The sequence below is a fragment of the Microtus pennsylvanicus genome, chromosome X (genome assembly GCF_037038515.1).
Source record: "Microtus pennsylvanicus isolate mMicPen1 chromosome X, mMicPen1.hap1, whole genome shotgun sequence".
In the NCBI taxonomy this organism is placed as follows: Eukaryota; Metazoa; Chordata; class Mammalia; order Rodentia; family Cricetidae; genus Microtus; species Microtus pennsylvanicus.
The window spans coordinates 69,932,237-69,945,336 of NC_134601.1; the positions used below are offsets into that span (position 1 = coordinate 69,932,237).

The window sequence follows — 13,100 nt, forward strand, 5'->3', positions numbered from 1 at the left end:
AAGTAATAGCTGAAAGCTAATAATGCATTTAATGCATCCACCTTCTTTGTGATTTTCATATACAGATTTCAGAAGATAAATACCCAATTTGTACTGGAATGTAGGCTTACCATGGCAGACATAATAGTATTTCTGATGTACTTTAATCTGATGATTAATATACAAAAGTATATTAATATAAAAAGCACAAGCCCATTCTGGCTAACTGTTGCCAAATATGAGCAAAGCTATTGCACTTCAGTGTCTCGAACTCTACTAAAGAGTAGAGAAATAAGTTTAAACCTTTGTCTGTACAGTTTATATTTTTTGGAAAATGTATATACAAATTATATCAATATATTCTTGAAATAAAGGTAGAAAACGTAAAAACAGGATTAGAGACAAAAACTGTAAAAGATTTTATTTACACCCCCTCTGTACATTTTTGAAGCTAGAAATATGGCAAATAAGAAAGTAGAGACAATGAAGATAAACAGAACAAAAAAGATGAACAAAAATGCCATTATAGTACTTATGCCTCTAATTTTATCAAAACAAACGTTTAGACAAACTAAAGAAAAGCTTTGAAAATAAGTTCTTCAACAATTTAACAATAACTATATACTGAGTCCACAAAAATCACAATGGAAGAAATCAGTAATACTGCACGAGGTGATAAAAAATAAAGATTCATTAAAGTACATCAGAAATGTTACACACAATATATTAATTTCTGCCATTTAAGCCTTTCTGTACATGGGGATATAAATTTTACAATATTTATTTTAAAAATCCACAGTCCAAATCAAATAAATCTTAATTTTATTTTTTATCATGTTTCGGTGACTAAGGGTCTAGCTCTAGTTTTAACCTGGTATCTGTGTCTATTTACAGAGCTCTTTACAAACCTCTTGATTTGGAATATTCATTAAAGTTGAATATTAATCTCTATATCTATATTCATTTTTAATATGAAATATTCAGATAAGCTTTACAAGGGATGTTCTTCAATGATGGGAGAATCACTCCTTGAAGATCTAGCCTGTTTACCTGAAGTAAAGGTGGTCAAGGGAATGACTTTAACTGAATCATCATCTGAATGGAGTCTTTCAGTCATGTGGTAAAACTGAGCTCTTGTACTGCCTTGTGCTCCCTGATCAAGGGGTTGCAATCCATCAGCTCCAGAACCCTGCACTCTTCCTTGCTGCAAACCCATTGTTGTTTGGGCCTGACTGCGATGGAGTATAACAGCCTGTGTCAGAGGAGGACTGTGGTGAATTACCACAGCCTGTGCCAGAGGTGGGCTATGACGGAGTGTAGTAGCCTGTGCTAAAGGAGGACTGTGGTGGAGAGGAGCCGCCTGTACTGTTGAAGGACTATGGCACAGTGCAATTGCCTGGGTCACAGGGGGGCTGTGGCAGATAGCGATGGTCTGTGTTACTGGAGGGCTGCAGCGAGGAACAGATGTGTGGGTCCTAGGTGGGCTGTGGCAGAGAGCAGAGGTCTGTATCTGTGGAGGGCTGGGTTGGGTCAGAGTAGCTGGCATCCAGCAGGAATCAGAGTGGCCCAAAATGAGGCATTCTTGAGTACAGTTGTCGGAGGCTTCTTCCACAGTTGGTTGCATTGTTATTTCTGCAGCTGTCAGGATAGAAAAAAATAAAACAAAATAATTTTTATAATCATCTACATAAAAAAGTCATATCTAACTAAAAACTAAGTACAGTGGAGGCTTCCAATGGATTTATAATTAGTGTCATATATATCAGGAAATATTTATGAAGTCATATAAATAGCAGGGAGTAGATAAACCGGTGGGAATTTTTTTCTATAATTATATTTGTTCAGCAAAAGGCACTGTAAGAAATGAAAAGATAAGCAACAACATGAACTTATATACAAATCACTTTCTTGACTATCAATTTGAATGCATGAAGGATGAGAAAATTCAATAGGAAAGAAATAAAAGTACGTGAGTGAATATTAAAAAAAAGAAGTTGGAAATAAACGTTTACAATATGTGTAGGTCCCATTCTATAAAATTATAAAAAAGAATAGAATTTTAGGGATGATAAAAAGGATCAGTGATTTCCAGGCCTTGGGAGTGGAGCAAATCTTCACTAATAGGAACAACAGAAGAAAACTTTATTACAGATGCTATACCTATGAAAAGAAGATTGTGTGTTCATGAAATTCATGCAGCATTTTATGAGTATATAGAACTACACAGCATGAGTTTTATTGTATATCAATTTATAATATGGTAACGAGTGTTAATCAAATATCAATAAAAATTCTTTACAATTTATTTCTTGGTAGCTATAATTCAACATAGCTCTAATGAGGTAGCACTGGATGCAAAATACATATTCTCTTTGCAAACTTGCTCTTTGGGATATTTTAACTTTAAAATATTTTTATTTCCTTTGTGTATTTGTTGTCTGCTGTGTGCACAAAATACATGTGCATATGGTGTGGGTGTAATGCATGCACATATGTGCATGACTCGGCCTATAGTCATTTATTCCTAGGCCAGAGCAAGATTTTCTTCATCTATTACTCTCTACCTTAATGTCTAGACAGGGTCTCTCAATGAAACTTACTGTTTCTCCTGCCTTGCTGGCCAGTGAATATAAATAAACATACATATGTTTATATATGTGTTGTATTGTAATAACAATAATATTAATAATAAAAGAATAATAATAGGCTATCAATTTGAGAAGAATGAAGTAGAGTCTTGAGAGAGGCTAGAGAAACAAAATTACCCTACTACACCAGAGGCCACTCCAACACTTAGATCCTCAGCCTACATCTCTGGTGAAAACCCCCTGCTCCATAAAAGGACATGCCAGCACCTAGATCTTAAGACCACATCTCTGGTCTAAGCTTCCTGCCCCACCAAAGGTTAATCCAGCACATAGATCTCCAGTTCACACATGCAACAGATGTCCCTACTTCACCAGAGGGCATTCCAGCACTCAGATTCCTAAAGACCTCATGCTGGTCATTAGAATTCCAGCCTCCAACTTGGGTGGACAACCTCTACTTAATCACATGCCACTCTATTAAAATATCAGAGAGAAGACAGAAGCCAAGGAACAAAATACCCATACAACAAAGATAAACTCAGAATTCAAACATAGATCTATAATAACCCCCAAACCATATACATAAACATGAGTTTAAGAAGACAATCAACAGCAGTCAGCATAGTAGGTTACCAACAGATTTCAGACATCCTATGCAGCAAGCCCCAAATACGTCAACATAGTGGAAGCAGAATAAAATATCCTTAAAATGAACTTTTTAAAGAATATAGGGGCTCATAAAGAAGAAATGAAAAAAAACAACTCTTGAAAAATTGAAGAAAATACAAACAACTGAAGGAAATGAATAAATGTATTAAAAAAACATGTTGCCTTATACAGATCCAACAGCAATGAGAGAGTCTAACATATGAGCTGGAATGTCAAAATGAAATGCATAGTCTATTGTGTAAGATGAGTTTGTGTCTTAAGTTAATTTGCTGAGGTTCTTGCTACAGAAACAGAAAGGAGACTAATATAAGAATATTACTTTCGTTTGTGATTATTTTGTCCTCCCTCCCCACTGTGTGTGTGTGCGTGCGTGTGTGTATATCAAAAGTATTCAGGTATTTTCTAAAGCCAGAAGAGAGTTATTATTCCTGAAGTTACTGTTACAAGTGGTTTTGAGTCACCTGCCATATGTGTTGTGAATAGAGCTGTAACTTTCACTGAGAATGCTAGATTACAGTAATTTTCCAGATCCAGCAAAATCTTAATAGAAATGACCTAAGACGACACTTAGAATAAACTGATGAAAGAAAAGTAATCCTAGCACATTGAAATAAACTATTAATCTTTACACTAAAATATTTTTACACTTAAAACATTACACATACATCAATATATGTTTCCTATTATAAATGATCATTAGTGAAAGTTCCTTCCACTCATGAAACATTTTAAATGCACTAATAAAAATATCCTCAAATAATATAAAATATTTTGGGGTAACTCTAACCAAGCAAGTGAAATAATTCTACAATTAACCCTTCAAGTCTTTGAAGAAATAATTTGAAGAAGATATCAGAAGTGGATCAGTAGGATTAACAGAGTTAAAATGGCCATCCTATCAAAAGTAATCTACAAATTCAGTGCAATCACCATCAAAATTCCATTACAATTCTTAACAAACCATGAAAGAACAGTACTCCACTTTATAAGAAAAAATAAAAAGACCAGGATAGCTACAACAATCCTGTACAATAAAAGAACTGCTGCAAGTATCACCATCCCTGACCTGCAGCTGTTTTACAGAGCTATAGTAATAAAAACAGCATGGTATTGGCATGAAAACACTAACGTGTGTTGGATATGAAGACAATTTTTCAACAAAATGCCAATAGCACATACACTAAAATCAGCAATTAAGAAAAGGGACCTCATGAAGCTGAAAAGGTTTGTAAGGCAAAGGACACTGTAAATTGAACCAGGAAGTTGTTAATGAAATGGGAAAAAATTTACTGCACATCTGATTAAGTTTTAATATCAAGAATATTTAAAGAACTCAAGAGCCTGTTTAGTTGCTGAGGAATTCCATCTGGACAGGTGAGTGTGCTATCCAGGGGCGGACTGTCCTGGAAGAGAGCACAAACCCCCCTCCCCAGCTCCTTCTGCAGGGCTGTCTTTCTTTTGCATGACCCAGGCCCCCATCCCCCCTCCCCAACCATGCCCTGCTGTATGCTAGGACCAGTGCTCAAGAACAGTTTTAAACTCCTACACTAAGGCTACCCACCCAGAGCAGTGAGTGCCTGCCTACTGGGCAGGCCTCAGGGTCCCCTGTAAGGGAGCCCACGCAACTTCAGCTCCTGTGTCAGGCTTCCTGTGCTCTTCTGGATACCGCGCCCCCCCCCCTTGCTCTGTTCATCCTTTTGCCCCCGGATCATTGGGCTACCTAGCGGCCCTGTTTAGTTGCTGAGGAATCCCATCTGGACGGGAACGGTTCCTGCTTCTACACTGAAGAGATACACCCAGAGAGTCAATCACAGCAGAGACTGGACCAAGACAACAGGCCTCTCCTGGCCCCATTTGAAGGAAGAGACGGGAAGGCGCCAAGGCAAGAATTCCTCCTACAACCTGAAAGGCAACATGACACCACCAGAATCCAGGGATCCCGAAATAAGAAGAATTGTATACCCTACTCCAGAAGAAATAGAAGAAATCGACTCAAAAGTGAACTATATGAAAATAATAGAGGACCTTAAACAGGAGGTGAAAAACTGCCATAAACAATTAGAGATTACAAACAAAAAGGTAGAGGAAATGAATAAATTGCTCAAAGACACGCAAAAAAACCAAGAGAAACAAGAAAAAGCAATCAAACAGATTAGGGAAGCGGTTCAAGACTTGAAAAATGAGATGGAAGCAATGAAGAAAACACAAACCGAGGGAAGAATGGAGATGGAAAATCTGGGTAAACGAACGGGAACTACAGAGACAAGTACTAACAACAGATTACAAGAGATAGAAGAAAGAATGTCAGACACTGAAGATACCATAGAGAAAATAAACACACTGATCAAAGAAAACAGCAAAACCAACAAATTCTCATCTCAAAACATTCAGGAAATCTGGGACACAATAAAAAGACCAAACATAAGAATAATTGGTCCCAAGGTCCCAACGAGGAGCAGAAGGAGGGAGAACATGAGCAAAGAAGTCGGGACCACGAGGGGTGCACCCACCCACTGAGACAGTGGAGCTGATCTACTGGGAGCTCACCAAGGCCAGCTGGACTATTACCAAAAAAAGCATGGGATAAAACTGAACTCTCTGATCATGACGAACAATGAGGGCTGATGATACGCCAAGGACAATGGCACGCAGTTTTGATCCTACGCAATCTGCTGGCTTGGTGGGAGCCTAGCCAGTTTGGATGTTCACCTTCCTAGATATGGACGGAGGGGGGAGGACCTTGGACTTACCACAGGGCAGGGAACCCTGACTGCTCTTTGGACTGGAGAGGGAGGGGGAGAGGAGTGGGGGGAAGATGAGAGGGGTGGGAGGAGGGGGAGAAGAGTGGGAGGAGGGGGAGAAGAGTGGGAGGAGGGGGAGGGAATGGGGAGGCTGGGAGGAGGTGGAAATTTGTTTTTTTCTTTATTCTTTTATCAATAAAAAAATAATCAAAAAAAAAAGAATAATTGGGATAGAAGAAGGAGAAGAAGTACAGGTCAGCGGTCCAGAAAATATATTTAATAAAATTATAGAAGAAAACTTTCTCAACCTAAAGAAAGATATTCCTTTGAAGGTTCAAGAAGCATACAGAACACCGAATAAACTGGACCAAAAAAAAAAATTCTCCTCGCCATATAATAATCAAAACACAAAACATACAGAATAAAGAAAGCATATTAAGAGCTGCAAAGGAAAAGGGTCAAGTTACTTATGAAGGTAAACCTATCAGACTTACTCCTGACTTCTCTATGGAAACCATGAAAGCCAGAAGGTCCTTGATAGATGTATTTCAGAAAGTAAGAGACTATGGATGCAAGCCCAGACTACTATACACAGCCAAGCTTTTGTTCACTATAAATGGAGAAATCAAAATTTTCCAGGATAAAAACAAATTTAAAAAATACGTAGCCACAAATTCAGCCTTACAGAAAGTAATAGAAGGAAAATCACAAACCAAGGAGTCCAACAATGACCACAATAACTCAAACATCTAGAGACCCTTCACCAGCACAACTCAAAGAAGGGAAACACACAAACCCTACTACTAAAAAAGTGACCGGAGTTAACAACCACTGGTCATTAATATCACTTAATGTCAATGGACTCAACTCATCTATAAAAAGGCAGAGGCTAAAATATTGGATACGAAAACAGGATCCAACATTCTGCTGTTTACAAGAAACACACCTCAACCACAAAGAGAGGCACCTACTCAGAGTAAAGGGATGGGAAAAGGCTTATCAAGCAAATGGACCCAAGAAACAAGCAGGTGTGGCCATACTAATTTCTAACAAAGTTGACTTCAAACTTAAATCAATCAGAAAAGATAGAGAGGGACATTTTATACTCATAACAGGAACAATCCATCAGGATGAAGTCTCAATCCTGAATATCTATGCCCCTAATATAAAAGCACCCACGTACATAAAAGAAACATTGCTAAAACTCAAGGCTGCCATCAAACGGCACACACTAATATTAGGAGACTTCAACACTCCTCTCTCACCAATGGACAGGTCAATCAGACAGAAACCTAACAAAGAAATAAGAGAATTAATGGAGGTAATGAATCAAATGGACTTAACAGACATCTATAGAACATTCCACCCAAATAGGAAAGAATATACCTTCTTCTCTGCAGCTCATGGAACCTTCTGGAAAATTGACCACATACTCGGTAACAAAGCAAACTTCCACAGTTACAAAAAAATATTCATAACCTCCTGCGTCCTATCAGACCACCATGCATTAAAGTTAGAATTCAACAACAATGCAACCCCCAGAAAGCCTACAAACTCATGGAAACTGAACAGTCAACTTCTGAACCACACCTGGATCAAGGAAGAAATAAAGAAAGAAATCAAAGTCTTCCTGGAATTCAATGAAAATAAAGAAACAACCTATTCAAATTTATGGGACACTATGAAATCAGTCCTAAGAGGAAAGTTCATAGCACTAAGTGCCCACTTAAAGAAAACAGAGAAAGCACACATTGGAGACTTAACAGCCCACCTGAAAGCGTTAGAAAAAAAAGAAGCAGACTCACCTAGGAGAAGTAGAAGACTTGAAATAATCAAACTGAGGGCTGAAATCAACAAAATAGAAACACAGAAAACAATCCAAAGAATCAATGAAACAAAAAGCTGGTTCCTAGAAAAAAATCAACAAAATTGATAAACCCCTATCCAAACTAATCAAACGGCAGAGAGAGAATATGCAAATTAATAAGATCAGAAATGAAAAAGGGGACATAACCACAGACACAGAGGAAATTCAGAGAATCATTAGATCTTACTACAAAAGCCTGTATGCCACAAAACTGGAAAATGTAAAAGAAATGGACACGTTTTTAGATAAATACCATATACCAAAGCTAAACGAGGACCTGGTGAACAATCTAAATGGACCTGTTAGTCGCGAAGAATTAGAAGCTGTCATCAAAAACCTCTCTACCAAAAAAAAGCCCAGGACCAGATGCTTTCAATACGGAATTCTACCAGAACTTCCAAGAAGAGCTTATACCTATACTCCTTAATGTATTTCACAATATAGAAACAGAAGAGTCATTGCCAAATTCCTTTTTATGAAGCTACAGTCACTCTGATACCAAAACCACACAAAGATTCAACCAAGAAAGAGAATTACAGGCCAATCTCACTCATGAACATCGACACAAAAATCCTCAACAAAATACTGGCAAAACGTATCCAAGAACACATTAGGAAAATTATCCATTATGATCAAGTAGGCTTCATCCCAGAGATGCAGGGCTGGTTCAACATATGAAAATCTATCAATGTAATCCAGCATATAAATAAACTGACAGAAAAAAATCATATGATCATTTCATTAGATACTGAAAACGCTTTTGACAAAATTCAACACCCCTTTATGATAAAAGTCTTGGAGAGATTAGGGATACAATGGTCATACCTAAATATAATAAAAGCTATATACAGCAAGCCGACAGCGAACATCAAATTAACTGGAGAGAAATTCAAAGCCGTCCCATTAAACTCAGGAACACGACAAGGCTGTCCACTCTCACCATACCTCTTCAATATAGTGCTTGAAGTTCTAGCAATAGCAATAAGACAACATAAGGGGATCAAGGGGATTCGAATTGGAAAGGAAGAAGTTAAGCTTTCGTTATTTGCAGATGACATGATAGTGTACATAAGCGACCCCCAAAATTCCACCAAAGAACTTTTACAGCTGATAAACAGCTTTAGTAATGTGGCAGGATACAAGATCAACTCCAAAAAATCAGTCGCCCTCTTATACACAAAGGATATGGAAGCAGAGAGGGAAATCAGAGAAGCTTCACCTTTCACGATAGCCACAAACAGCATAAAATATCTTGGGGTAACTCTAACCAAGGAAGTGAAAGATCTATTTGACAAGAACTTTAAGGCATTGAAGAAAGAAACTGAGGAGTATACCAGAAAATGGAAGGACCTCCCTTGCTCTTGGATTGAGAGGATCAACATAGTAAAAATGGCAATTCTACCAAAGGCAATTTATAGATTCAATGCAATCCCCATCAAGGTCCCATCAAAATTCTTCACCGATCTTGAGAGGACAATAATCAACTTTATATGGAAAACCAAAAACCCAGGATAGCCAAAACAATCCTATACAATAAAGGATTGTCTGGAGGCATTACCATACCTGACTTCAAACTCCATTACAGAGCTACAGTGATGAAAACAGTGTGGTACTGGCATAAAAACAGAGAAGTCGACCAATGGAATCGTATAGAAGACTCGAATTTTAACCCACAAACCTATGAACACTTCATTTTTGATAAAGGAGGCAAAAGTATACAATGGAAGAAAGAAAGCATCTTCAACAAATGGTGCTAGCATAACTGGACGTCATCCTGTAGAAGAATGAAAATAGACCCATATCTATCACCATGCACAAAACTCAAGTCCAAATGGATTAAAGACCTCACTATCAGTCAGAACACATTGAACCTGTTAGAAGAGAAAGTGGGAAGTACCCTACATCATATGGGCACAGGAGATAGCTTCCTATGTGTAACCCCAACAGCTCAGACATTAAGGGCAACATTGAATAAATGGGACCTACTAAAACTGAGAAGCTTCTGTAAAGCAAAGGACACTGTCACCAAGACAAAAAGGCAACCTACTGACTGGGAGAAGATCTTCACTAACCCCACAACAGACAAAGGTCTAATCTCCAAAATATATAGAGAATTCAGGAAACTAGACTTTAAAATGCTAATTAACACAATTAAAAAATGGGGCACTGATCTGAACAGAGAATTCTCAGCAGAGGAAGTTCAAATGGCCAAAAGACACTTAAGGTCATGCTCAACTTCCTTAGCGATCAGGGAAATGGCCAAAAGACTCTTAAGGTCATGCTCAACCTCCTTAGCGATCAGGGAAATGCAAATCAAAACAATTTCAAGATATCATCTTACACCTGTCAGAATGGCTAAAATAAAAAACTCCAATGGTAGCCTTTGCTGGAGAGGCTGTGGAGGAAGGGGTACCCTCATCCATTGCTGGTGGGAATGCAATCTTGTGCAACCACTTTGGAAATCAGTGTTTCGGTTTCTCAGGAAATTTGGGATCAACCTACCCCTGGACCCAGCAATACCACTCCTGGGAATATACCCATGAGATGCCCTATAATATGACAAGAGCATTTGTTCAACTATGTTCATAGCAGTATTATTTGTAATAGCCAGAACCTGGAAACAACCTAGATGTCCTTCAATGGAAAAATGGATGAAGAAAGTGTGGAATATCTACACATTAGAGTACTATGCTGCGGTAATAAACAATGACTTCTTGAATTTTGCATGCAAATGGATGGAAATAGAAAACACTATCCTGAGTGAGGTAACCCAGACCCAAAATGATGAATATGGGATGTACTCACTCATAATTGGTTTCTAGCCATAAATAAGGGACACGGAGCCTACAATTGGTGATCCTAAAGAAGCTAAGTATGAAGGTGAAACAAAGGAAAAACATATAGTTATCCACTTGGCTATGGGAAGTAGACAAAGTTGCCGGGAGCAAATTGAGTTCTTGGGGGTGGGGTGGGATGGGGGTAAGAGGAGATGGGGAGAGAAAAGGGAGAAGGGGAGGAAGGGGGTTCTTGGAGAAAAAGGAGGATTGGGATAAAGGAAGGTTGGATAGGGAAGCACGGAAGCACAATTATTAGTTAAGGGAGCCACCTTAGGGTTGGCAAGAGATTTGAACCTAGAGTGGCTCCCAGGTGCCCAAGCCGAGGTCCCCAGTTAATTCCTTGGGCAGCTGGGGATAGGGAACCTGAAATGACCCTATCCTATAGCAATACTGACGAATATCTTGCATATCATCATAGAACCTTCATCTGGTGATGGATGGAGATAGAGACAGACCCACACTGGAGCACTGGACTGAGCTCCCAAGGTCCCAATGAGGAGCAGAAGGAGGGAGAACAAGAACAAAGAAGTCGGGACCACGAGGGGTGCACCCACCCACTGAGACAGTGGAGCTGATGTATTGGGAGCTCACCAAGGCCAGCTGGACTGTGACTGAGAAAGCATGGGATAAAACTGGACTCTCTGAACATGGCGAACAATGAGAGCTGATGAGACACCAAGGACAATGGCAAGGGGTTTTGATCCTATGTATTGTGATGGCTTTGTGGGAGCCTACCCAGTTTGGATGTTCACCTTCCTAGATATGGACGCAGGGGGGAGGACCTAGGACTTACCACAGGGCAGGGAACCCTGACTGCTTTTTGGACTGGAGAGGGAGAGGGAAAGTAGTGGGGGGAGGGGGAGAAGGGTGGGAGGAGGGGGAGAAGGGTGGGAGGAGGGGGAGGGAAATGGGAGGCTGGGAGGAGGTGGAAACTTGTTTTTTTTTTTCTCATTTTCTCAATAAAAAAAAGGAAAAAAAAGCAGACTCACCTAGGAGGAGTAGAAGACTGGAAATAATCAAACTGAGGGCTGAAATCAACAAAATAGAAACACGGAAAACAATACAAAGAATCAATGAAACAAAAAGCTGGTTGCTGGAGAAAATCAACAAGATTGACGAACCCCTATCCAAACTAATCAAACGGCAGAGAGAGAAGAAGCAAATTAATAAGATCAGAAATGAAAAGGGGGACATAAGCACAGACACAGAGGAAATTCAGAGAATCATTAGATCTTACTACAAAAGCCTATATGCCACAAAACTGGAAAATGTAAAGGAAATGGACACTTTTTTAGATAAATACCATATACCAAAGTTAGACCAGGACCAGGTGAACAATCTAAATAGACCTGTTAGTCGCAAAGAATTAGAAGAGGTTATCAAAATCCTCCCTACCACAAAAGCCCAGAACCAGATGGCTTCAATGCGGAATTCTACCAGAACTTCCAAGAAGAGCTAGTACCTATACTCCTTAATGTATTTCACAATATAGAAACAGAAGAGTCATTGCCAAATTTATTTTATGTAGCTACAGTTACCCTCATACCAAAACCACACAAAGACCCAACCAAGAAAGAGAATTACAAGCCTATCTCACTCATGAATATTGACGCAAAAATTCTCAATAAAATACTAGCAAACCGAATCCAAGAACACATTAGAAAAATTATCCATTATGATCAAGTAGGCTTCATCCCAGAGATGCAGGGCTGGTTCAACATACGAAAATCTATCAATGTAATCCACCATATAAATAAACTGAAAGAAAAAAAAAACATATGATCATTTCATTAGATGCGGAAAAAGCATTTGACAAAATTCAACACCCCTTTATGATAAAACTCTTGGAGAGATTAGGGATACAAGGGTCATACATAACTATAATAAAAGCTATTTACAGAAAGCCGACAGCTAATATTAAATTAAATGGAGAAAACCTCAAAGCCATCCCACTAAAATCAGGAACACGACAAGGATGTCCACTCTCTCCATACCTCTTCAATGAAATGCTTGAAGTTCTAGCAATAGCAATAAGACAACATAAGGGTATGAAGGGGATTTATATTGGAAAGGAAGAAGTTAAGCTTTCGTTATTTGCAGATGATATATGATAGTATACATAAGCGAACCTAAAATCTCTACCAAAGAACTCCTACAGCTGATAAACACCTTTAGTAATGTGGCAGGATACAAGATCAACTCCAAAATATCAGTTGCCTTCCTATACACTAAGGATAAGGAAACACAGAGGGAGATCAGAGAAGTATCACCTTTCATGACAGCCACAAATAGCATAAAATATCTTGGGGTAACTCTGACCAAGGAAGTGAAAGATCTATTTGACAAGAACCTTAAGTCTTTGAAGAAAGAAATTGAAGAGGACACCAGAAAATGGAAGGATCTCCCTTGCTCTTGGATT

General features: G+C 38.8%; 1 protein-coding gene across 2 annotated transcripts in view; it reads right to left on the reverse strand.

Moving 5' to 3' along the window:
* Positions 1 to 494: 494 nt before the first annotated feature.
* The window catches only part of Pcdh11x (protocadherin 11 X-linked), a 607,940-nt gene continuing 595,334 nt past the window's right edge, over positions 495 to 13,100 (reverse strand). For both annotated transcript variants that reach the window (XM_075957257.1, XM_075957256.1), the window contains one exon: positions 495 to 1,617. In XM_075957257.1, the coding sequence (XP_075813372.1) occupies positions 971 to 1,617 (647 nt within the window). In that variant the 3' untranslated portion in view covers positions 495 to 970. The remainder of the gene's footprint in view (positions 1,618 to 13,100) is intronic.